We start from the raw sequence: 24,143 nt of genomic DNA, 5'->3' as shown, positions 1-24,143 counted from the left end.
CAGGCAGCCGGCTTGTAGTTTTCAAGTCTCTGTACAATACACATAAATAAGTAGACAATTTAAATTCCCTTTTCTCCCAAACCTATAGATTGAGAATTAAAGAAATAGTACTGAAAGAATAGGCAAGAGCTTAAAGAGTCAGAGACCTGAGTTTTAGATTCATGGTTGCCATTAAATCCAACATAACCTTAATTATGCTAATTTGGTTTAATTCTTCTACTGTTCTTGGCCAGAGTTTTCTTCTCAATAAAACAACAACAACAACAACAACAACAACAACAACAAAAAACACATTTTTTTAAAAGGCTGAAAATGGCATAAACCAACTGAAAAGTCCCTCTGCTTCTTAAATGTAGTCACCTTTTTTATTCTACACATTTAGAATAGCAGCCTTTATTAAAATGCATGACATCTGTGTGTGGGTATATAAAATTAGGCATCTATCTATATCAACTTTTCCAGTACTAACAAGTTTTATTTGGCAGTTGACTTTGAGGACAATAGCCTCCTGTGGGAGGCAGGGCCCTGTGGGAAGCTGGAAACAAGCCTTGTCATTGTGACAATACCAGGAAGAGAGAAAAGTCAGGAGAAACAGAAGCAAGCGCCACCACTGCTGGGTGCCTGAGTCATGTCTTCTGGCAGCAGCAGTTATACCTGTGAATGACAGGAGGATGTGTTTCTCAGGTTGTAATTATGACACCTTCAGCCTGCTATTTGACTTTGCCGTTAGTTTCTGGTTTTAAAATAATTACGCTAAAAAATAATGACCTCTACCTGAAAAGCAAACTTAACGAGGGTAATTCCTCATTAAGTGTTTCTTTATGTTATCTTTCTTGATTTTATACACTGGGCTGGAAGCAGAATTCTTTTGTTTTTATTTCTTACATGAATCTACAAGGAAAGTTAATTACCAATTAAAATTAAAAGCATGTAAATAGCACTTTCAGATTCTTCTTTTGCTATTCACTAAACTTACTCGGGGGGAAAGACCAATTAAATAATTTGTGAGCCCTGTGCAAAATGAAGACACGAGGCCCTTGTTCAAAAGAAGCATTTCAGGATAGTGATAGCTAAGCATTATATACCCAAGCACAGACCCTTCTAAGCATAGAGCCCTGGGTGACTGAACAAACTGCCTGCTATTTGAGCCATTACTAATTAGGAGTCTATGTTTCTGTGCTTACTTGTTTTTAAAGGTTCCTTTAGTTAGCTCTCTATATAGGAATGAGCAGATAAAACTTCATCTACCCATGTAAGAGGTACAGCTGTGTCACCTTCCTCATGCTGTCTGCCCTTAATGACAACGCCTCCGAGTATCAGAGAAGCTGTCTGTCTCAGAGTTGTCTTGCTGGCCAGGCCTGGTGTGAATCACCACCTGGGCTTGGTGATGGACCACTCACCCTAATAGCCATGAGGTACCTGCCCAGACACCTTCTCCCTCTTCTCTAATCCCCCTTAAGCTCTCCTCAATTTACCTAAGGATACATCCTAGAGAACTACTCAGAATGTTTTTATAAAGAGCTATTTGCCTTCTCTGTATAGGCAAAGAGAGATTTATTGAGTTCTAAGGACAGATTTCTTTCCAATGAAAATATTGGAATTATCCTTCCCTAGTTAAAAAGCACTTTGAGCAAATAATACAAAGTTAAACCTTAACCTTGGAGACTATGGCTTTTCAAAAAATGAAGAATAACAACTGAAGAAAGGCATTTTATAAACTTTTTAAAACCACTGGAGAAATGAAATAGTCACATGCTAACTAATTACACTGTATTTGCTTAGGTTAGATTGTTATTTAAATCTTTTGTTGTTGTTGTTACACTTTTCTAGACTGTGTATATCTTGGTTTGGTGCATGTATTCTGCACTCACAGTATTGAGTTTTTATCCTAGTTCCATAAGTTTTTAGCTGTGTGACCTTAGGTAAACGATAAAGTTCTCTGTGTCTAAGTATTTCTATCTATAAAGTAAGCTAATAATAGAAATATTTTACAACATACATTTGGGGCATTTTAATTACTTAAAACAATGAGTGCCTGGTACATGGTACACCCTCAATTATAGTCATGATAATAATGTTATTATCAGTATTATATTGTCATTATTATTATTATCTTCTCCTAAATGGGTTTTAAACCTCAGAGAAAATACCCTATGTCCTATCACTCAGTGCCTTGAACATAAAAGCCATTCACTAAATAGTTATCAAATGGGTATGTCTTTTAGATTTTTGTGAGTTTTTTTATGATAGATAAAATACATCTTGATATTGAATTAAGCCAAATAGTTAATGAAAAGTAAATCCATCAACTTTTAATGCCCATCTTCACTAAGATATGTCAATAAATATAAAGTTTAATCCCTTTGTTTTCAGATTTGGCAGCATGGAATCTGATGTCATAGAAATGGAGAACTTGGGGGTAGCTTTCTTAGTTATCTGCCTAATTATTTAAATAGCTTTTTTTGCTCAGTTTCCTTGAAGATAAATTTAATGATATCTAGAGACCAGGAGAGCAAAATGACCTAAGGCTGGCAGTCAGTAACTTACAAATGCAAAGAGAATAGTTGGCTTAGGAATTGAGGGATTCAAGGCTTAATGAGTATTTAATTATAAGAAAACATGTGTCTTGTCTGCAAAAGGGTCTGACCTTCCAGAGATTCGGAAAACACACCACAGAGACTCTTCCGCTGTTTTACTAACTCAAACCAACTCTATTCTATCTACAAAATAAACTTCACTATCTATAGCTCCCTCACCTCCTGTTTCATATCTGGCTAAATATCATTCTAGGCAAATGAATAAACAAGGTTTAAAGGATCTACTAAGAAACATTTAGCCTTTATCTACATAGCTTTGACATTGATTGTACCCATTTATGACAAATCAGGATAAACATCTCTGATGTAAATCATTTTCAATGTAAAAAACCATACATTTTAAGAAATACAATTTACCTTTTAAGAATAGAATTATATTTACAACGCAGTAAAAATGAACACAAATTATATAAACATATTGCTAAAAGAATGCTTTAAAATAGCTCTCCTGAAATCTAATCTAGCTCAAATGGCTGGTTTAGGAAGAGGCATAATGAAATAAACCTATTATAATGAAAGGAAAAATTTGGACTGTGACTTTATTTTAAGGAAAAAAGGTCCTTTCCAAGAAATGCTTATCACATAATAGGATAGCTTGTATGCATAAAATTAAGTACTAAATAGTTAATGTGATTTTAAGTAAGCATTTTAAACTGAAAGTATACTCAACATTTGGTGCAATATGAAAAGAAAATGATTATACCGATTTATATTGGCACTTATGTAAACATGTGTTATACAATACCTACACAATGTCAAGTTATCTGAATGAAAAAAATTTAAAAAGCATACAGATATCGAGCACTTGGAAATTCACCAATATTCAATTTGACATTCCATAAACAAAGTCATGGATTATAGTCACCAATGCAAAGGTTTTAAATTAAATACATAACCTCTGATCAGAACACACTATTGTAATAGCTACAGAATTTATTTTTATGAGAAGACCGCTAAGAATGTACAGTTTTATATAATTCAAGGAACAATGGCTTTACCTGTGTTTTATTTTCCTATACCCTGTTACTATAAGTGTATTTGAATATCACTAATTGTGAGACTAAATGAACAAAATTTTGCTGTCCTTCAATATTTTGGGGGTATTCTTGTAAAAACTTTCTAAAATCAGAATCATTTTAGAAAAAGACCCTATATTTCTGACTTTGTTAAGTTTATTTGATCCCTCCTTTTCATTTCACTAGGAATTCATTACAATGCTTGAAAATTTAGTTTTCAGTATTTGCTGTAAACATTATAACCTATTTTTTAAGAAAATGCATTCTACAGAGTGTGATAAGGGATAGTTTGACTTTCAAACTGTTGAACTGAAACATCTCATTCATTTTGATTTTTTTTTCTTTCTTTCCTCAGTGATTGCCCCAAAGAAGGCTGTGAACAAATAATACATGATAATTCATTCAGCCATCATGTAAACATTAGAATGGTGTTTTTCCAAAGCATGGATATAATGATTTACTAAATTCTTCTTTATTTCATAATAAATTTTATTATTGCAATAACAGGTAAGGCTAACTTAATTTTTTCTTATAATCAGCTTATTTAGCAGGCTAACTTTAGTCATTAACATGACTGTTATGATTCTATTTGACTATTTATTTTAGTAATTGGAAAAATATTGGGATTACTCCTTTGCTTGAAGTTGTCTTTGGATCAAAGTCTTTTGAAATGAAAGATTTGCTTTACTAAACAGAAAGTCTAAGAAAGTGCTTGCCCAGCTATAGCAATAGCTATTAGCAATTAAATCTGACACCAGATTCATTTGATTAATCTTAGGAGAAAGTGTTTGGACTTTGCTTGGAGCTGGTCAACCAGCTGTTAGAAGTAATGTTCTATCTGTGTGATTGTTCCCGGTCAATCGTCCTATGGTGCAATTATGTCAGTTAAACTTTCATTTTAGTGGGTTAGTATCAATGATGATAACTTACACCAACACATCTAGAAGTATCCTTTCCATTTTGTTTATGCCAATCTGGTTTATTTCTCAAGATCTTGCTTATAGATGTTTCCAATGAGCTTTCATTTGATTGCTCTGAGGTCACTAATGAATTCTGATACAAGTTATTTTTGTACATAGATGTTTCCTCCCTATTTTATTTTTTTCAACTGGTTCAGTGACCTGGACCTGCTTTATTTCACTTTGGTATAAAATGTAAAATAAGCAAAAGATTAGATTTTAAAATATTATGTGTTAGTTACATACTGGAAATAATATTTATAGTAGGTTGCTGAAGTAAAAGAATCTGTTGCAAAACATTTGCACTCCATGACCTTATATTTTTAAAGAAACATATTATACATTTTATATATTAAGTATATAACATGAAACTATTTTCAGTTGTAAGAGCATATAAGATAGTAATATACTTTTTCTCTGAGAACTGAAATGGTAGGCTATTTTTTATTTTCTGTTTCTTCAAGATTCTAAATAAAAAATATTATTTCCAATTAGGACCAAATCTTGTTTAAAAAGAAACTCATTTTCATCATTTTGCAGGTCAAAATTAGTGGGAAATTTAGACTTCCAATACATTTTAAATGTACATAATATGATATAAATATATGATATAGTGTAGGCTTTGATTGTCCTAAATGATAGTTTGGTTTCAACTATATCTTAACAGAATATTTACTTTTACTCACTTTTGCCTACTTACTCTAAATTGATAGAGAAAAAAACTCATTGTAGAAAATTTTAAATGTTTGGATAACAACCAAATAAATTAAAAATTACCCACAATCCCATCAGCGGGGAGATACTTTTGAAAGAGATACTTTCAGAAACATTGTAGAAAAACAATTTTGTTACTGCAATTACAGTAACAAAATTTCATAATTTGTAACTCAAAAATATGAGGTACTGCTTATTTCCTCATTGCCCATTGGCTGAACTAATTTTATACTTAATGGATCAATTTAAAGAATTGATTTACCTAAATATTTTTTGAGAGTGTAGAATTTCTCAGTTGGTTTACATAACTAAAAATTCAAATAAAAGTATTTATTTATCTTGTCTTTTCAAAAGGGCATATGGAAGTTCCCAGGCGAGGGGTAGAATAGGAGTTGCAGCTGCTGGCATACACCACAGCCACAGCAATGCCAGATCCATAACCCACTGAGCAAGGCCAGGGATCAAACCCATGTCCTTATGGACACTAGTTGAGTTTACTACCACAGAGCCACAATGGGAATTCTAATAAAAATAATTTAATTTATAAATGAAGCCTCTATTAAAACACTCCAGGAATCTCATCATCTGTAATGTCACTTTCAAAATTCCATGTGGTTATTATTATTGCTATTTTTATTATTTTTCATGTTATTGTAATAATAACCACATTCTACCTCAATTTTGTCTGCCTATTTCAATACTATTAGGTGTGTATTCTAAGGGAATATTTGCATAACTTATTAAATAATTTTTTTCCTTTTACTTGCTATTAATTGATGCATGAAATATCTATAACAGTAATTTTAAGTTATGCAATATTTGGTTTCCATTTTCACATATATAAACTATCTCCTTTGCACCTACTGAAATACAAAACATATCAGAATTCTTCAAATTTTTCAATAGTACATATTTATTTATGCAGGACAATTTCTGATTTCCATACTCAGTTGGATTTTTTCATGTATCTAATGACTTAATTAGTAAATTTCATGTGCTATGTACATTCTTCATATGCAAATTTAAAAAAAGAACTGACAATCTTAAATTCTACATTTCCAAAGAAAATTTAACTATATTATAAACATTTATATGAAGATGCAATTGACTTTGAAATTTATTTCAATAGTACTGTATATAAAATACATCAAGCCTGTTTAAACTGTTTTACTGGGAGGGATGATGGGAGGGTAAAGCATTCTCACAACTACATAAATGAGGCATTCAAAGAACAAATAACAATCAATCCAATATTAAGTACAATGAGGGTAACAGTAATCAAAGTACTCTAGAATTTCCTAAGTTACCTTCTTATCCATCTTGCTCTTTGTTCCCATTGGTAACAAGTGAAAGAAATGGATACGAGCTCTGAGCATACTGAACATTTCCATCTCTAGGTTTTTTGATGGTCCCATACATTTCCCCCCAGATTTAAATAACTTGCCCACTTGACTTATGTACCACAAGTTAGCCAGTGATGTGTTGAAGAAATTATAATCCTCAAGGGTATTTCACAGTTAAAGTCAAAACATTTTTTAATCAGGTAGCCTAGAGAAAAGATGCTTGTGTGGAAAGCCTGCTGCTCCTACATCCCCTTGGAGATGAGTATATTTTGTTGCTCCTTGCTCTGCAGACAGCTGATGGGACAATGAGTAGGCATCGGCCCCCCAAATCTGGCCAGTGGCTTATGAGGTGACATGATTTGAAAGCTCTGTTCTATAGGACAGGGATAAGTAAAGAATTCACTAGATTCCCATTCTAGGGGAGTTTGAACACATAGCATACATTGAGTTAATAGTTGAAGGCGCAGCAAAAAAGGCAAAGGACGTGCGCAGGCAGAGGCAGTGAACAGAAACCATGAGGCAGGAGACATGAGTAAGCAGAAGACATGAAAGAGTAGAAACTATAACCAAGAAAAAGCAAGTCAATAGAGAAGAGAGGAAGCTAAACGGAAGCTAAACTATAAGGGTTATATTAATCATATCTGACCTATAGTTAAGTGGACAAAGTATCTTTTAAATTACGCATCCACAGGAGTTCCTGTCGTGGTGCAGTGGTTAACAAATCTGACTGGGAACCATGAGGTTGTGGGTTCGATCCCTGGCCTCACTCAGTGGGTTAAAGATCCCACATTGCCGTGAGCTGTGGTGTAGGTCACAGACGAGGCTCGGATCCCGCGTTGCTGGGAGCTAGGCCAGAAGCCATAGCTCCGATTAGACCCCTAGTCTGGGAACCTCCATGTGCCCCGGGAGCAGCCCTAGAAAAGGCAAAAAGACTAAATAAATAAATAAATACAGCATCCATAGAAGAAGGTAGCAGGTGCATAATTCCTATCTAGCTATTATATGAGGAATTGAAATTCATGATCATAATATTTGTTCTCATATTCTCTGGTAAGCAGTTGATAAAATATAAATTGTTAGTTGCTTTCTTTTGAGGAAAATTAAGAATGCAAAAATTGTTGAAAAATTCTGATCTATATTTGTTTACACTAGTAAAATAAGTTATTTCGCATGGCACTTTATTTTTTTTATTGTTATTTCCCTAATACAATTTTTTTTCAACTGCACAGCATAGTGACCCAGTTACACATACACGTACACAGATCACCACTGAACATTAAGGCTGTCTTAAAGATTTGAGGCTATTTTAAATAGAAATTCTCGAGTACTTTTTAGTCTTTCTGATCTATGAACCTGGATCATTATAGGCACATAAGTAAAAAGGCAAAAGGCAGGCTCCAGTAAATATATATATATATATGTATGTATATATATATTATTTTCTTTAAAATGAATGAAATTCTAATCATAGATCTTACAATTTGATTGGCTAAATGCAGAAAACAAATATTAATAATGACCAGGAACATTTAATGTCTAATTTAAATTTTTACCTTCTGCACCAATGTTAAAATGCTGCCTCCCCCCCACCAAAAAAAATAATAAAGACAATGAGAAAGAGAAACTCTAAACTATGAAAGAAATAGCAAATGTTTAGAAACCACCTCTCTCTAATAACACAACACAAACCTCTGACCAACAGGTTGTGTTCCAACAACTGCTGACATTTTGCGGTGTTTAAAAAAACTTCCTTTTCACAGATACCAAGAAAAGTTTAGAATGCTTCTTCTGAAACTTTATAGGTTTTTCTGAACAATCTCCACCTTGGCCATTGTTACAATGCTAACTTTCAACAATGAAAGAGAATTTAATGAATTTGGTCAGTGCCAATCTGGAATTTTGCATTACTTTGAGCACAGCCTTTGGAATATAATAAGAAAATACCTTATTGAATAAATTAATCCTTGAGCCAGATTTCAAGATGAATTCTTTTTTTTTTTTTCCCTGTCTTTTTAGGGCTGCACCTGAAGCATATGGAGATTACCAGGCTAGGGGTCAAATCAGAGCTGTAGCCGCCGGCCTATACCATAACCCCAGCAATGCAAGATCCGAGCCACGTCTGTGACCTACACCACAGCTCACGGCAATGCAGGATCCTTAACCCGCTGAGCAAGGCCAGGGATCAAACCCGCAACCTCATGGTTCCTAGTGTGATGCTTTTCCACTATGCCACAACGGGAACACACCTCAAGATGAATTCTTAACCTGCACAAATGGTGATCATTTAAAACACTGAAGCATTTTACATTTGTATAGAAGCAATAAACCAATTAATTGTTCACTAAAATAGATCAAATTCTTCTACTTATCAAGCCCTCACATTATGATTTTGTACAATCTACGTAGTCATTAAATGTGTACTCTTCTTTATGATTGTCATAAATTTAACATGTGGATATCCAATGGGCTTTCCTTAAAGTTTAGTCCAATTTTGATATTTTTCTAAAGACTCCTTGTCATGTGCCAATTCCTTTGCCTGTTTTAGCTATTTACTTTGCATCAGAAATCTGTGATTCCCATATTTATGTAATTTCTCTTAGATTTTTGCTAAAAATAACCATTCTTAAGCTATCTTACCTTTTCCTTTCTTTTATATGTACTTTGAGCTTTAAAAAGATGACAACAAAAAAACAAAACTCCAATTTTCTGTATTTATATATCCATCTTCCTTTATTCCTTTATTTCTTGAGCAGCTCCTATCTCAAGTGGATAGATAGACAGCACCAGTCACTCAGAGGTAGTGACTGGCAGAACTCTACAAATCTAGTGACTTTGTGTGGAGGCAGAGGCAGGAGGCTCCTTTTTAGAGTTCTCTGCTCTTCAGGCACCAGGCAGCTGCTCTGAACTGAGTATTTGTTTCATGTTAACAAGAGCCAACCTCCAGAAATTTCCTCATATCTTTTTAAGTAGCCTGCCAAGCAGCAGCCTGATCAAAGCAATCTAATATGGCTTAAGCACCACTGGTTGACATTTTGCATTTTTTTATTGCTTTCCATTTTTATCTACATAAAAAAATCAGTGATAACTAATATCCAGTTGATCTTTTCATTCTGGTAATAAAATGATAATACAAAGATCTTATTATCCACTCCAGACATCCATCATAGTGCATTTTCCAATAACATATTACTCAGAGCATTTCTTCACTATATCAACGTCAAGAATGAGGTTAAGTACTTGGCCTTAGATTCCCTTTCTCTCCAATTCTTAGACAATGAACTACAAATAAAAGGAGCTGAACTTCAACCCTTGACACTTTGTCCACATTAACATCATCTGTAATTTTGTTGTCTCTGCATCTTAAATAAACTATTTCCTATAAGAAGCTAATAACAGTTGGAAGGTCTGCCTACTAAAATATTTTCTCAACCCCAGGGAGTTTTTATTCTTGTAAGGAAATCAGAGGAAAGAGAAGAAAACAACATTGGAAATGAAGTAAGAAGAGTAAATCTTGGTAGGAAGAAAGAGCAGGCAGGCAGGAGAAGAGATAAATGTATAAAGATTTAAAAAAAGTAATCAAAGAAACAAGCAAAATAACTATCAGAGATATGGGCATATTAAAATTTTTATATCAATGCAGAGGTGGCCCCAAATCTTCTTGTGGGCAAGAAGAAAACTGCATAATTATGCCATTGGTTTAAAAAAATAAAAGTAAAGAAAAACATTAACAAAAACAAAATCACAAAAGCCTTCCTATATCCACTATATATTTAAAGTAGTGACGAAAATGACAATCGGGATTCACCTACAGTTGATAGGAGCCAGTTTAGTTTTCAAATTTTCAATGTATTTAAACTTTCAAAGGTTATAGCAATAACAGTTTGTAAGGTTCCTAGAAGATAAGAAAAAAATGGGACTATTGAAACATACATACAATACACCACCACAGAGACCAAATCATCAGAAAAAAAAAATATATATATATAGAAGATTATAGAAGAATGACTTTGGATGCAGTGCTGGGAATTACCAGGCAGCAAACTTGAAATTGAGACTGTCTCGGTCACTCTATCTCAGGCTACATACTTGGGCAGGTAAAGAGAATGCAAAGTGAAACCAAAGGCCTACTAGTAATACTTACTATAGACCCTACTAATAATGCATTTGAGAAAATTCCACAAGGTGTAGAAAATCTCTTTTGCATTCTTTATAGTTTTTAAAAGACTTAAGTCAATTAATACAATGCACTAAGCAAGAGACTCTTATGACTCACTTTTTAATGCAAATAATTCATTTGGTCACAAAGTACTCTTCGGTCTGACTTGGCCTCTTTGGTAATAACTTGTTAGTGATATGTTGGTATTAGTACATATCCCTATAACAATTATTTTTTGTAAAATCATATAATTAGCCTTTTTTTCCTTAATTCAAATAATTGTCCTTTATGTTAAAAGAATGTGATTTTACAGTCCTTTCCTATCTACCTTTATTGAAGTGCCCTTCACTGTCCAGGGAAGACATTATCTGCATTAAAGAGGGTGGTTCCTTTAGCAGCTTCCATATAAAATTATTTTATGATAGTAGATAGGTTCTCCATATTGGAGTTACTTAGGAGGTCAGAGTAATCGACTTTCTTGGACAGGGGAGAATGGAGAGCGGTAGATAACACACCCCTGTGCTCACCTTCCCATCCATGAATCTGCAAATACTGATGAAGTCTAAGACTGAGCTACAGATAACAAACATATTGTAGCAATGAAATAAGCCAATCAAAGAACTGAGATTGGTCTGGAATTGTGTGCAAAGACATTCCATTTATAACCAGAGAGATCAAAGCATATATTTTGACACTGACAAGACCACTATTCAGAGAGAGGGTCCTTTTTCGAAAGAGACCGTCTCTGCACATGAAAATAAGCTTTTGATTTTTAAATAAAAATAGGCTCTAACCTTCCATTTAAATATTCTTGACAGCTTTTCCTATTAGAAGAGGGGAAATGGTGGCAACAAAGAATCTGACAGAGATGGTCCCTGAAATTCAAATCTGCCCTTTCTCAAAAGAATCTTAACAAAAGGCTGTCCCAGGCTTGTCCATGTAAGATTCCACTGCTGCATTGAAACTACTGACAAAGGAAGGGCTGAAAAAAAAAATATATATATATATCTGCCATCTCATGGCCCTGCAGGTCTGAATACAGGCAATGCAGCCAGATCTTCTTCCCTCCTCACCTACTACTTATTCTTCAGTAGCAAAGATTGGAGAGTCTGATGCTATATATATTTTCTTTTCCATATCAAGTAACATCTTCCATAAACTGAGGGGAAGAGAGTACGGAAGGGTGGAAGGATGGAGTGACTAAAGGAAATAGGGGAGCAATTCAGAGGAAGTATAGAGGAATTTGAAAAGGTTTCTATCCAAAATTAACAATTTAGAGTTTCATACTAGTTCTTATGTAAGGTAATTTGTATGTTATAGTTTGTATATTCCCTGTGGAAATTTTCTACAAGACATCAATTGAGGTATTTTGTACCAAGCTCACAACACAACTGATGTCTTAGCAGTGGTATTTTTAGATAGTGGTGGTATAACGTTGTAAATTTAGTAAACCTACAGTTTGGTTTCAAACACACTGCTTCTAGGGGATAAGTATAATAACTCAGTCTTTCATTAAACTGCAAGTTATATTGAGATACATGTTTTTTATTTATTTATTTATTTATTTTCATTTTTGGCCACCCTGAGACATATGGAGTTCCTGGGCCAGGGATCAGATCCTAGCCACAGTCCCAACCTAAGCCACAGCTGCAGCAACACCGGATCCTTAACCCACTGTGCCAAGATGCCGATACAATTGTGCCACTGTGGGAACTCCTTATTTTATTCATATTTTTAATTGGGTATGAAATACACTCCATGTGGAAATCCCTGTCTATTTAATTACTATGAATTATATATGAATTATTTGATATGTAAGTTCCTCCCCATCCTGAAAGTTGAGTAATAACATGAATTCTTGATGGAACTTGTAGTTCTTGCTACATCTGCCCACTAGTCCCCAAATAAAAAAAGGAAAAGGAAATGAAAACATTACCTGATGACTGAATGTTCTTTCCAGTGACTGCTGTCAAGTTAAGGCATTTGCAGTCCTGTCCCAGGTGTGCACTGAAAGCTCACAATCATTGATTTAATTTAAGTAATTTAAGCATAACACATACTCCTTAAAAAGGGAAAAATTCCACTACCCAGCAAAAATTTTTGTCCTCAAAGGTACTATTCTGTAGAATATCCAGAGAAAAGGCTATGCTTAACGTCAGAGTCTCACAATAATAACCCCAATGAAGAGAAATATATAAGAAGGGTAATTAGACTATAAACATGTATTTTAAAAAACATTGATATAGTTAGAGAACACAGAAGCATGGGGTTAACTTCCATTAAATACTAGAGTTTAGGCAGTGGCATTCTGTAAATTTAAAAAGTCATGCTTTATTGTATACTTAATATAAATAAAAATAAAGCACAAACCCAGAAAGAAATAGTTTCCTCCCAGGAATTTTCTCAGATCCAGGAAGCATCAAGAACAGCTGCACTGACTCATACATCTGGCTTTGGGTAAGGATCTTGTGAGTTGCCACTTTGCCTGCATCTATGCTCCAGAGCTGCAAGCAAACTGGACTGTGATATAGGACCTGTAAACCTGTGCTCCTTTTCAGAGAGTGTGGTACAGATGGGGTTTGAGAGGAAATGATGTAAACCTGAAAAATTCTGCTTGTGTGAGAGCTTTGAGAGATTATTTCAGGAACTATATTCTGTATGAGATGATTTTTGATGCCTAGCATGATAGTTTGACAATTTAATTTTTCATAAATCATGATTCAGTTACCTTTTTGTTGCTATGACCGGAAACCCTGGATTTTATTCTGCTTTTAAATGAATATGAAAATATCTTAAGATAAATCTGAGTTACAACAAGCATGGTGCCTGAAATAGCATGAATTTAATTAGATAAAATTTCCTGTTTTTTAAGCTTAAGACCACAATTTTGTTCCTTGGAAGATGCCTTATTGCTATTTGAAAACACAGTCAAAGATTTTTAGGAGTAGATCCCACCCAGTCACATTGAGCATTTTCCGAGAATATTAAAAAAAAAAAAGTTTTACTGACTGTGTCAATGAAAAATTAGAAGCTTGTTCGAACCATTTTAGTGAAATAGCTAACAATTTTGTTGTATCAGAAGAGATTCCTTAATGTGATCGGCAAAACCTGGAAAAGAAAAACCTAAATATTTATGTAAAGAAATAAAATGAATTTGTTCTTAAGATAATGCTACAACTCAAAATAAAATCACAGTCCTTATATCCTTTCGAGTTCTCTAATTCAAATCAAAAAACAGTCCATGCATCTTTTCTAACTCATAATTTGGCATGCATACCACAGATTTGAAATGTTTGGGTTATTTTTGCAGATATATGATTAGGATGTAAAAATTCATTATGTAAATACTCTTAAACAAGAAAGAAACTCTTTAGATAAGTAATTTTCTGTATATATATAAAATTTGGAAAAACATGCATTCTCCAATGAAAACTTAATTTAGAAGGGTTTAATAGTAAGTTCCAAATGAAAGGAATTTTTTTTTCCTATGTTTGAATCGGGAGATAAAAATGGAAAGTGAAGGAAATAAGACCCACAATATTTTTCTACTAATTTGGTTGTGAAGAGAACTACTGGAGTCTAAGATCTACCAAAATACAAATGCTACTTGCTTTATCCAAAGGTCTACAGAGGCGTTTGCACATTCTGTTACAAGAAATTTGTCACCTTTTTTCCTACTTAGAGGTAGGAACTGCAACAGGAAAGTCTTCAGCCAGAAAGATTTTTAAATGAATTTTTACAACCCAGATGATGGACTGGTATACTTCGAAATTGAATTCATGAGTTTTTATAAATGCCTTTCTCTTGCTCTCTCTTTTTATTCCTTGACTAGCTATATCATAATGGAGGAATAACATTTTAAAAATTTTGAATAGGCACTTACTGGAATTACAGTTAATCCTGATACAATCTAGATGGGGAAGAATAGATGAAAAATGAAAATTTATCCTTCAAGGTAATAGCTGCAGACATCCAATAAAATCACAGTCCACCCTTCCGGGGACAGACACATGCAAATATGGCCACTCCATATCATTTATTCTTTATGGACTTCTAGAACCCAGATTCATTCTTATAAAACTTCACCATCAGAAACAACATAGAAGGTCTTTTTTTTAAATGGCCAATTCAAACAAAGCTACATGGTGACAAATCTAAGTGAAATAAAGAATTGTTAACTGTCAAAGATGCTTGGCTTAGACTGGCTGCAACTTTCTCCCCATCTGTGAAAGAACAAATCAATGTTTCCAATATAATTAAAAAGTGCTCCGTCACAATGGGGTACAGTGCAAGATCAGCTAGGCTCAGACATCTTGGACCTCCAAAATCTATCATCCCACAAAGGCCAACAGAATCCTTTAGAATTGTGGTGGTCAAATGGAGAGTTAGTTGATGGTATTCTCATTTCACCTTCATGTATTTATTATTGTTGTTGCTGCTATTGTGGTTGTCTGCTTGGGCAAAAAAGGCATCAGCCAGGTGTTAGGTGAATTCTATGCCTTGTATTAATTGGAGGAGGAAAGAAACAACTTTGTTTCCTTTCGAAACTCTAGTGGCTAAGGAGTAGTGTCATTCTTCAGAGAACACAAGTCTTTCCTTCTCTTAGGAGCTAACAATGTTATCTCTATGTAATAAGTGTCATGGTGACTACTGCTATTGATTTTCCTTTTCTTATACTTTCTTATTGTATAAAAGCAGATTCTCCAAGAACAGAATGTCTGATGTGAATAACACAGACTGTGAATATGAGTTATCTTTAAAGGACCATGCAGGATGTTTTATGTTTATTTTATATATACATATATAAATATTTGTTGGTTTTTGTTTAGTATTAAATGCCTTTGGGGAACATGAAAATATAAACCTAGATTCTGTTTCCATATAGCTGAGTTTGTCATGTGTCGTCAACCGCGTCAGAAAAGTGGTTGCAAACAGCCAAGGATCAGCACCTACACATCTCTTTCTACAGAATGCTTTGCTGTTGTAAAATCCCGTGAGTGTCCATCTCTGGCTAACACCCCCTTTACTGCAACTAGGCAGTTTTGATTGGCTTGTAGTAACCTATCATTGCCACTAGAGGGAACTCTAACAGAACAGTAAAAAACTGCTTAGTAATATCAAAAAAATAGGCTATTATTGAACTTAAATAATATTAATTGAGTGTAATTGTATGCAATAAGCTATAAATGAAATAATTTTATATTTTACGAGCTACTATTCTGCCTAGCACAATTTGAAAATGTATGTAGTGTTTTCGCAAATGCCTTAGCTCATCACATTTTACTATTCTTTCTGTAAATCTAAGTAGTCTCAACTTTTATTTTTCTCTCTCTGCTTATTCATTATTGTGTGTGTTTAGCACTTCCAGGAAATACAGTAAAACCTCATTAATTTATACTCCTATTATTTGGAGTTAACAATACTGAAACATATTGGGCAGTATATTTGTAATTCTTCATTCAATATGAGCAGAGATTACCTGAGAAAAATTAAACAGATTGTGAAAGGCCAAGTTCAGGAAGAAAACTTATTTCAAGTAGTTCACTATACATTGATGGCATAACTTGTGTTAAACAATGTGCTAACTATGGGTAATTCTCATCCACCCATTAACATCAGCCTATTAAGACCTTTCCTGAAGATTTTTCATGCTATTAATTTGTGTAATTGAAAATAAAACTGCTTACATTTTTTTAGTCTACAATTCAGACTTTTTCTTAATTCAGCCTGGTCTTACCCCAGATTTCACCTAGCTTGGTGAGGTTTTACTGTAGTGACACTTTCTGAAGGCTACAATTAAGCAGGAAAGCATTATTTTTCTGTAGAAGAGCCTGTGTTTTCAGTGTTCTCATGGCTGTTTGCTAAGGGCCGCAGACTTTGGGCATTGAAGGGTTGTGGATTGCTGTTTGATAGCAAAATATCACCACACGGTATTTCCAAACAGAAAGGATGGGATACCACGCAGGTCACTATTCAAAGGAGAAGCCCAAGGAAGAGAATAAGAGCAACTGTTGATCTAGATCACAAAGTAGAAATTTGACATTTTTGTCTTGTATGCTATCTAAGTAAAAGTCAGTGGATTTTTGTTTTATCTGAAAGGACATCATCTACAGACAATGAGAATGTCAGTCAATATAAAAATAGGAAATTCATTTTGAGGTATTGTCAAGCCTAATAATTCACATTTTCAATTAACCTCATTAACACATATGGCTTCCCTTTTAAGAACCCTCAGTGGTAGGAATCACGAAACAGTAAATTATGTGAAACAAAACAGAAACAATAAAAAGATGCCCCCCAAACCTAAATTAATTTAAATAATGGAGATGAGACCATTAAGTGTTTTAACTTTCCATGGCAAACAGGCTACTTGATAAATGTTTGCAGGCAAAACTGAACAAAAAGTGCAAAGTGTTAGTTCAATGGGGGAAGGTGAGTTGTTACCTAGATTGACCGTCAGTTTCACACGCCCTGCGTCCAGCTCCAGGCGGAGGGTGTCTGCTGAGTCTCTAGAGGTGGTTGCCATGAGAATGCCATATGCTCGTTGGGACCGAAACCGTAAGGACACATCCTCAGCCTCCGTATGCATCACCACTGGGAGCTGGATTTTCATAAACATACTCCCATCATAGCTCAGAACCGTTGCTTCTATAGATGGGAAATGGATATAAAAGTTCTTGGTCACTTTGGTGCATTTATACCTTGAAAAGGAAACACGCAACCTATTAAAGGTTTCTATATAGAGCACAAGACACAAACTCAGCTCATCTTTTTCAGGAATAAGAAAATTTATTCTTTTTAAGCTAAAATGAAAAGTCATAGAAAAGGGAACTTCCTCTGTGAATGCTCTGCTCAAGGTCAGAAGCAGGGGTGACTATGCTTCCCTTTCCCAAGGCACCTTCTACTCATAGCATTCATCATGACGGATTATCCACGTTCATGTATACATAAGCCTTCTCAAGAGCAGATATCCTACTCTTTCCTGTAGCTATAGAGTGAGCCTGGTCTGAAGTACTAGCAATTAGCATAGAGTGTGTTTAAATATGGCTAGGCCATTGATTAGCTCTGCGAAATTAAACATGGCTCTGAATCCTTCACCTGCAGAATGAGAGTGCCACTAGAACATCTTTGAGGCAGCCTTTGTGCAGCCAAAAAAGTCCATGATTTTTAAGAAAAGTTACTATCATCATCTTTTTCATAATTTCTGCCCTAATACAATCAAAAAGAAATAAAAATATGACAAATATAGGAATTAGCTCACTGCTTTACCAAAGGCGATGTTCAAAAACAGAAGAAAAAGTGGTATTACCGATCAACAGGTTATGCTGCTTCTGCGTCATTATGTTTAACAGGGTAATTCATTTTTATGAAGACACAAAATGCAACTTCATTTTGAGGTTCATTTGCAGATAAGCGCTAACTTAAAACATTATATGTGAGCACTACCCTGATGTTCTGAAAAAATTAAGTTATCACCAAAAAGTCAATAACTATGTATCTATAATATGGAATGAGGATCCAGGGGGGAGCTGAGGAGCTGGTACAGGTGTGTGCTACTAAAGGAAAGCGGACTGCTTTAACAGAGAAATCACTTATTGCTGCATCAAACACTGGGAGAAGTGAATAGCAAAAAAATGTTGATCTCAAATTGATTGCTTTAAGAAATTGTACCCCTTAATGTTAAGCACCATATGGTTGTGGTACATTGCAAAACAAGTATGAGTAATTTTGCTTTCTTATGGGTTCTGATAACTCAGAATACCATTTAATAAAAGAAAAACTACCTGAAATTAAACTAGGAAGTTCTCATTATCTTGCCTATTTACAGGAATTAACTTTACTGATACACCAGTGCTTATTATTAAAACTATATTCTGGAGTTCTGGTTTTGCAAGTTTATTTTTCTTTTAAATAGTCAAGAAAATCAAGTAAGGCTTCTAACAGACTTTAATCATTAGTTGTTGTCATGGGACCCAATGCATATCCGGAACCACTAAGTACCAAAGGTTCCAGAGTGCCCTCCTTAGGGCTCTTCTCTTTTCTATCTATCCCTTAACTTAAGGGATCTTGGCCAGCTCACATGCTCACCCTCCTCCCCCCCAGTACTTATCAACAGTCCCGAATTCTCTCCTGAGCCCCATCAAACATCCACCATCCATTGCCTACTTGACATCTCCAATTTGAATACCACACACAGGCCAGCAATGAACAAACTCAACACACTTCTTCTCCAATGTTCACCATCTCAGTAAATGACTGTTCAGACCTTAACCTTTCTGCTTTCACTCTTACACTCTCTGCCATGTCCAATCTATTTGCACATCTGCAAGTCTTCTAGGTCTAATTCCAATCCACTTCCCGAATCAATAAGGTCTTGCTGCTATAGTATCTCAGATTCTGCTCCCATGTCTCACTGAGGCCACCATGACAGCTCCCTCAGTGGTCTCCCAACTTCTACTTTTTCTTCCTACACAGTAGCCAAGCTAAACTTTTAAAGAAATGAATCAGATTATATCATTTCATTGTTTCAACTAAGGACACTCACCCCACCCATCAACCACTCTTCACCTCCCAACCCTTTCCAATAGATTCCCATCACTGCGGTTGGAATAAAATCTGTACTTGTTTCAGTAACTGATAAAGATTTGTGTGATTCAGCCCCAGCCCATCTCTCTGGTCTCAGCTCTTAGCACATCCTCCCTTGTTTAGTAAATTCCAGCCACACTGATTTCCTCTCTCATGTAAGTATTTGCACTTGTGGAACCTTCTGTCTTAAGAATTTTTAGCCCTAGATCTTCGGGTGGCTGGTTCCTTCAGCATTCAGGTCTCTGGTCAAATGTTAGTCCAGAGAGGCCTGCTGTAAGCACCCATCTTGTATCACCTCCCAGTTATTCTATATCTACTTAGCATTTCCTTTTTAAAAATTACCATTTCTTACTTATTTGCATAGTATAATCTGTCTTTGCCCTTTGAGATGTGAGTGTCATTGGAGCAGAGGCTGGGTTTTCCTATTCACTGTTCTGTGGTCAGCTGAGGGCACAGAAAAGTGCCAGGCACGCAGTACAGCCTCAATAAATATTTACTGAATTAACAATTGCTCTTGATACTGAAGATATATGAAAGAGCTTATTTCAACTTGGATAGAATGCATACATAAATGGTCACTAAAAAAATTATTTATTCTATTATAAGTAGAATCTAATTTTGGTAATGTCTATGAATGAAACATTCCTTAAAGTCTACACTGAAAGCCATAATTGTGCCACAAATGACAGAATAGAAGAGGGGTCTGTTTATCAAAATAGGGGTCCTGTGGCTAAGCACTGACCTAAGGACTGAAAAAATAAAATATGACCCACTTAAAATATGGTGGTTCTACATCATGTCACATATTTACATTGTATTTTTCCAATTAGATAAGTTTCACTAAAGAAAATCTAGTAGAAGTTGCTCAAAAAATAATTAAAACATAATTATAAAGGTGTAGTGAACACTAGAAAAGTGCTTCTAGAATAATCTTAAAAATATTTGTTCTCAACCATTTCTTTTCCTAAATGATAGCCAATCATTGTCTGTATCTGTAAAACAATACATACTTGAATAAAAATGTAAAAGCCGTTATCAATTGTTCAGTTACTTTGGTGTTATACAGATAAAAGGGCTAAAATATTTTTAGTTTTCTCTCATTTATTTAGCCTGTAAATCTAGTCTATATTATTCAACAATCATTTTTAAAATGATCTCATATTCTTCTATGAAATGTGGCTTAATCTGATTGAAAATTAAGTAGGGGGAACATCCTTTTAGAAATACAGATGTCTGATCATGGATAATAAATATAGTATGAAATATAATCCAAAGTAAAAATGATAATAATAGTATCATTCTCCGAAAAGCTGCAGGAATGAAATAACAGTAAAGTAGTAAAACTCACGTGCCTCTGAGTACCACTTAAACAATTCTCAATGTGAAAATAACGTGTTGATAAATGACAAATGAACACCTAAACAATTTCCAATCATTACAGTTAATGTTTAATTAGACAAGAAAGGGAAAATGCACCAGGTTGCAGTCTGGAGTTGCCAAATAAATGGTAAACAACATTCTGACATTTGAAGGTTACGCTATTTGGCAGCATCCTCTAAACATTAGTAAACTTATCTTCTCATGGAGAACACAAAAGAGTTCTTTAAAAGGCTAATTCCAACACAATACTTCCCAGCTGGGGAGAAAAAGTTTCAACTCTGTCTCCTATATCTCCTTCCCCCCTTGTCGTTAAGTTTGATAAATTTGTTTTCTGTGTTATTCCTTCGTGCAGTCTGAAGTGTACACCTGTGCTCAGTTTTGCCGAAAGGCAGTCACATATTGTGATCAACGATGAAAATCAGACAGGGAGCCAAATTATATTGCTCTGACATCTGTCCCTCCATCTGTTAGAGTCTTAACAAACAAGTATAAAGTAGACCTCTGATTATACCATATACATACAGCCAGGAATAATTTCTATATGACCAAGTCTGCACAACTTTTCAGTTTTGTCAAAATACAGCAGGAGGGGAGGTACTGAATTCAATTTATATTCTATTGAACATTATTTCTATACTACTCTTTATGGAATCAATGCACATAAAACAAAATACTATTTTCTTATTTGCTTCAGTCAGCAAATACTCTGTTCCTTCTTACAAGCTCCTTTGCTTACTAAATGAAGAAAAATTTCCTATAATGTGATGGCAATATCATTTCTCATGCTGCATTGTCCAAGGACTTGAACATGCTTCTTTATAAATTATCAATTATTGCTCACTAATAGTAAAATAGAAACTGTATAAATGCCCTTTTTTTTTTTTAATTTCAAGAGCTGTCAGTCAACTTTTATGTGATCAAGAGCCTTATGTGATGAGAGTGATCGTGAAGAAGAACCACAGTCAAATCTCTTTTGTTTGAATTGGAAACCCCAACGGTTGGACATGATCATGTGTTGACTAAAATAGGGCAGAACTGGGAACTGAATAGAAGCCAAATTTTGTGGTATTGAGCATGACAAGCATCCCTCAATATCCTTGTTCTCAGGAGATGCCATAATGTGAGCAAGAAAATTAATTCTGAAAGGCAAAGACTTCTCACAATACACTGTGTAGTCCAGAAACAAAAACCACACAAAAAAATGACTATTTTCTTTCAATACACAACCAATCTAGAGACAAAGAAATCTGAAGAAATTTCCAGCCACCTGTCAGATAAAAAATGTGGTTTGAATCCCAGTGATGAAGTTTGCTATTAAATTCTCATTTGCAAATCTGCATACGCTTGCCACCCCTCCTTCTAATGACTGCAACATATAAATAGTTCCTTTCCCTCATTCTGGTTCAGGAAGCTGTACAATTTCCATTATTTCTGCCATATGTAGTAGCAGAATATTGCCACAGGGTGGTACACCATGCATATTTAACTGAAGGTTTCTGTAATTTGTGTGACAGTTCAGTGACACCCTTTTTAGTTTCACCTAAGGAGGAGGCCTCAGAATAACTGATAGCTCTCTGAGTGGTTAAAATAAAAACACAATTTTAAATCACACAGGTCTGCTAATCTCACAATATATCTAACTGTAAGCTTTGTCACTTTGTTGCTGCTGGTTCCTTTTGGCAATTTCTAAAAACAAAGCTATGTAAACAAATAAACTGAAATTAGAAAGGAAAATTTACAAAGAATATGCACCTTATAAATTAAACTATGAAGAAATAAGAAATCTCTAATGACTATTCACAGGAATTGCAATTAGGTACTAGGAGAATGAATGAATCTATATGATTAAAATATTTATCTATGGACCTAATTATATAACACAGAACAGTGATAGTATTTTGGTAGGTAATTTAAGATCATTATTAGATTATTGTTACTATTATTGATTTTTATATTAATAAATGTTTTTAATATTACCGATAAGCTAATATTACCACCTTATTAAGATTAAAAAAAATCAAAGTCACATTTCGACTTGGATTTTGGAAAAGAAATATTTCTTTTCTAGGAAGTGTTAGCTTAAATAAATTAAACTATTTCAGGAATGCAAGGAGAAAAAGACTAAATGGGTATGGCTTAAAAAATAGATACCAGGTACTTTTAGGCTAAATGTCTAAGGGAGCAATGCTATTTGGAGCATAAGAGGACAATGGAACAACTCGTCAATATTTTTTCATATTGATTTTTTGTTCCATTGTTGAAAATGAGTGGCAATGGGCATGGTGACTAAAGCATTTATCTGAAACTCTTGGGTCGATGAAAGAACATACTTAGACCTATTTGTTCTGCTATTTCTTCCTTTTGTCTGGTCTGCAGGCGAAGGGTAGCAGCCATCACACTTTACTCTTCCTTTAACCCTTTTTCTCCTTCTAATAGGAGAAGAGGAAAAAATGTAGCTTTGCCTCCTGCCTGAAAAGAAAAGGGAGGCACCCACTCAGAGCCTCCATGGACACACTAAGGCTTAAGACCAAATCTTTTCTGTGATCAGTTGGGTCTTAGGCAAAGGTAAGTGCCTTTGAAATCAGAGGGCACCTCTGAAAATTCTGGTGTAACTAGATGGTTTAAAGTTACCTGACTTTTCAAATTTCAAACTCAGGTATGTCGACGGGAATGAAAGGAACAGGCTCAGGTAAGTCTCATGCAGTAGTGTCAAGTAAGTTGTAACTTACCAGCTTAGCTTGCTTTGAATGCTAATTTTAACATAAACATTAACCCTAACTGCCAAAAGTATGTCTAATTTTTTTCCTGTTTTTACTTTCTAGTGTCTCGAAATTACAAACTGGGCAAAAGAAACAGTGATTGTCTAGAGACATCTTAGGCCCACATCCTAGAGGAGCCAAGGACCCAACTATTTATTTTTTCTTGCAATATAGTTAAAAAGCTGTGTCTCCCCAGAATCAGGGGCTTTGAAAATCATTATGGACTGGTCAGGAACGGACGTCAGGGGTGGCCACCTGGCTTGCTGAGAGTTTACTTCAGCAGAGCATACATTTATGTTTCAATGGTTGTTTAAGTTTTGAGGTCAACACTGAATACACTTTTTTTTTTTTTTTTTTTAGGGCCACTCCCAAGTCATGTGGAAGTTCCCAGGCTAGGGGTCAAACCCAGCTGAAACTGCCAGCCTATGCCACAGCCACAGCAATGCCAGATCAGAGCTCTGTCAGTGACCTGCACCTGCAATACTGGATCCTTAACCCAATGAGCAAGGCCAGGGATCAAACCCGAGAGTTCATGGATACTAGGCAGGCTCATCACGGCTGACCCATGATGGGAACTCCCTGAATACACTTTTGCTCTCAGGGGAGTCAGATGCTTGGATTTTGGAATCCTAC

General features: G+C 34.9%; 1 protein-coding gene across 1 annotated transcript in view; it reads right to left on the bottom strand.

Annotated features, from left to right (window-relative positions):
• The window catches only part of NRXN1 (neurexin 1), a 1,110,288-nt gene that overhangs the window by 582,955 nt on the left and 503,190 nt on the right, over nucleotides 1-24,143 (bottom strand). Inside the window, exon 9 of the mRNA XM_047782102.1 lies at nucleotides 17,230-17,433. Within this exon, the coding sequence (XP_047638058.1) occupies nucleotides 17,230-17,433 (204 nt within the window). The remainder of the gene's footprint in view (nucleotides 1-17,229; nucleotides 17,434-24,143) is intronic.

This window comes from Phacochoerus africanus, chromosome 5 (genome assembly GCF_016906955.1).
Source record: "Phacochoerus africanus isolate WHEZ1 chromosome 5, ROS_Pafr_v1, whole genome shotgun sequence".
Classification (NCBI taxonomy): domain Eukaryota; kingdom Metazoa; phylum Chordata; class Mammalia; order Artiodactyla; family Suidae; genus Phacochoerus; species Phacochoerus africanus.
Note: the sequence above shows the minus strand (reverse complement) of the source record. Positions and strands in the feature narration are given on the sequence as shown.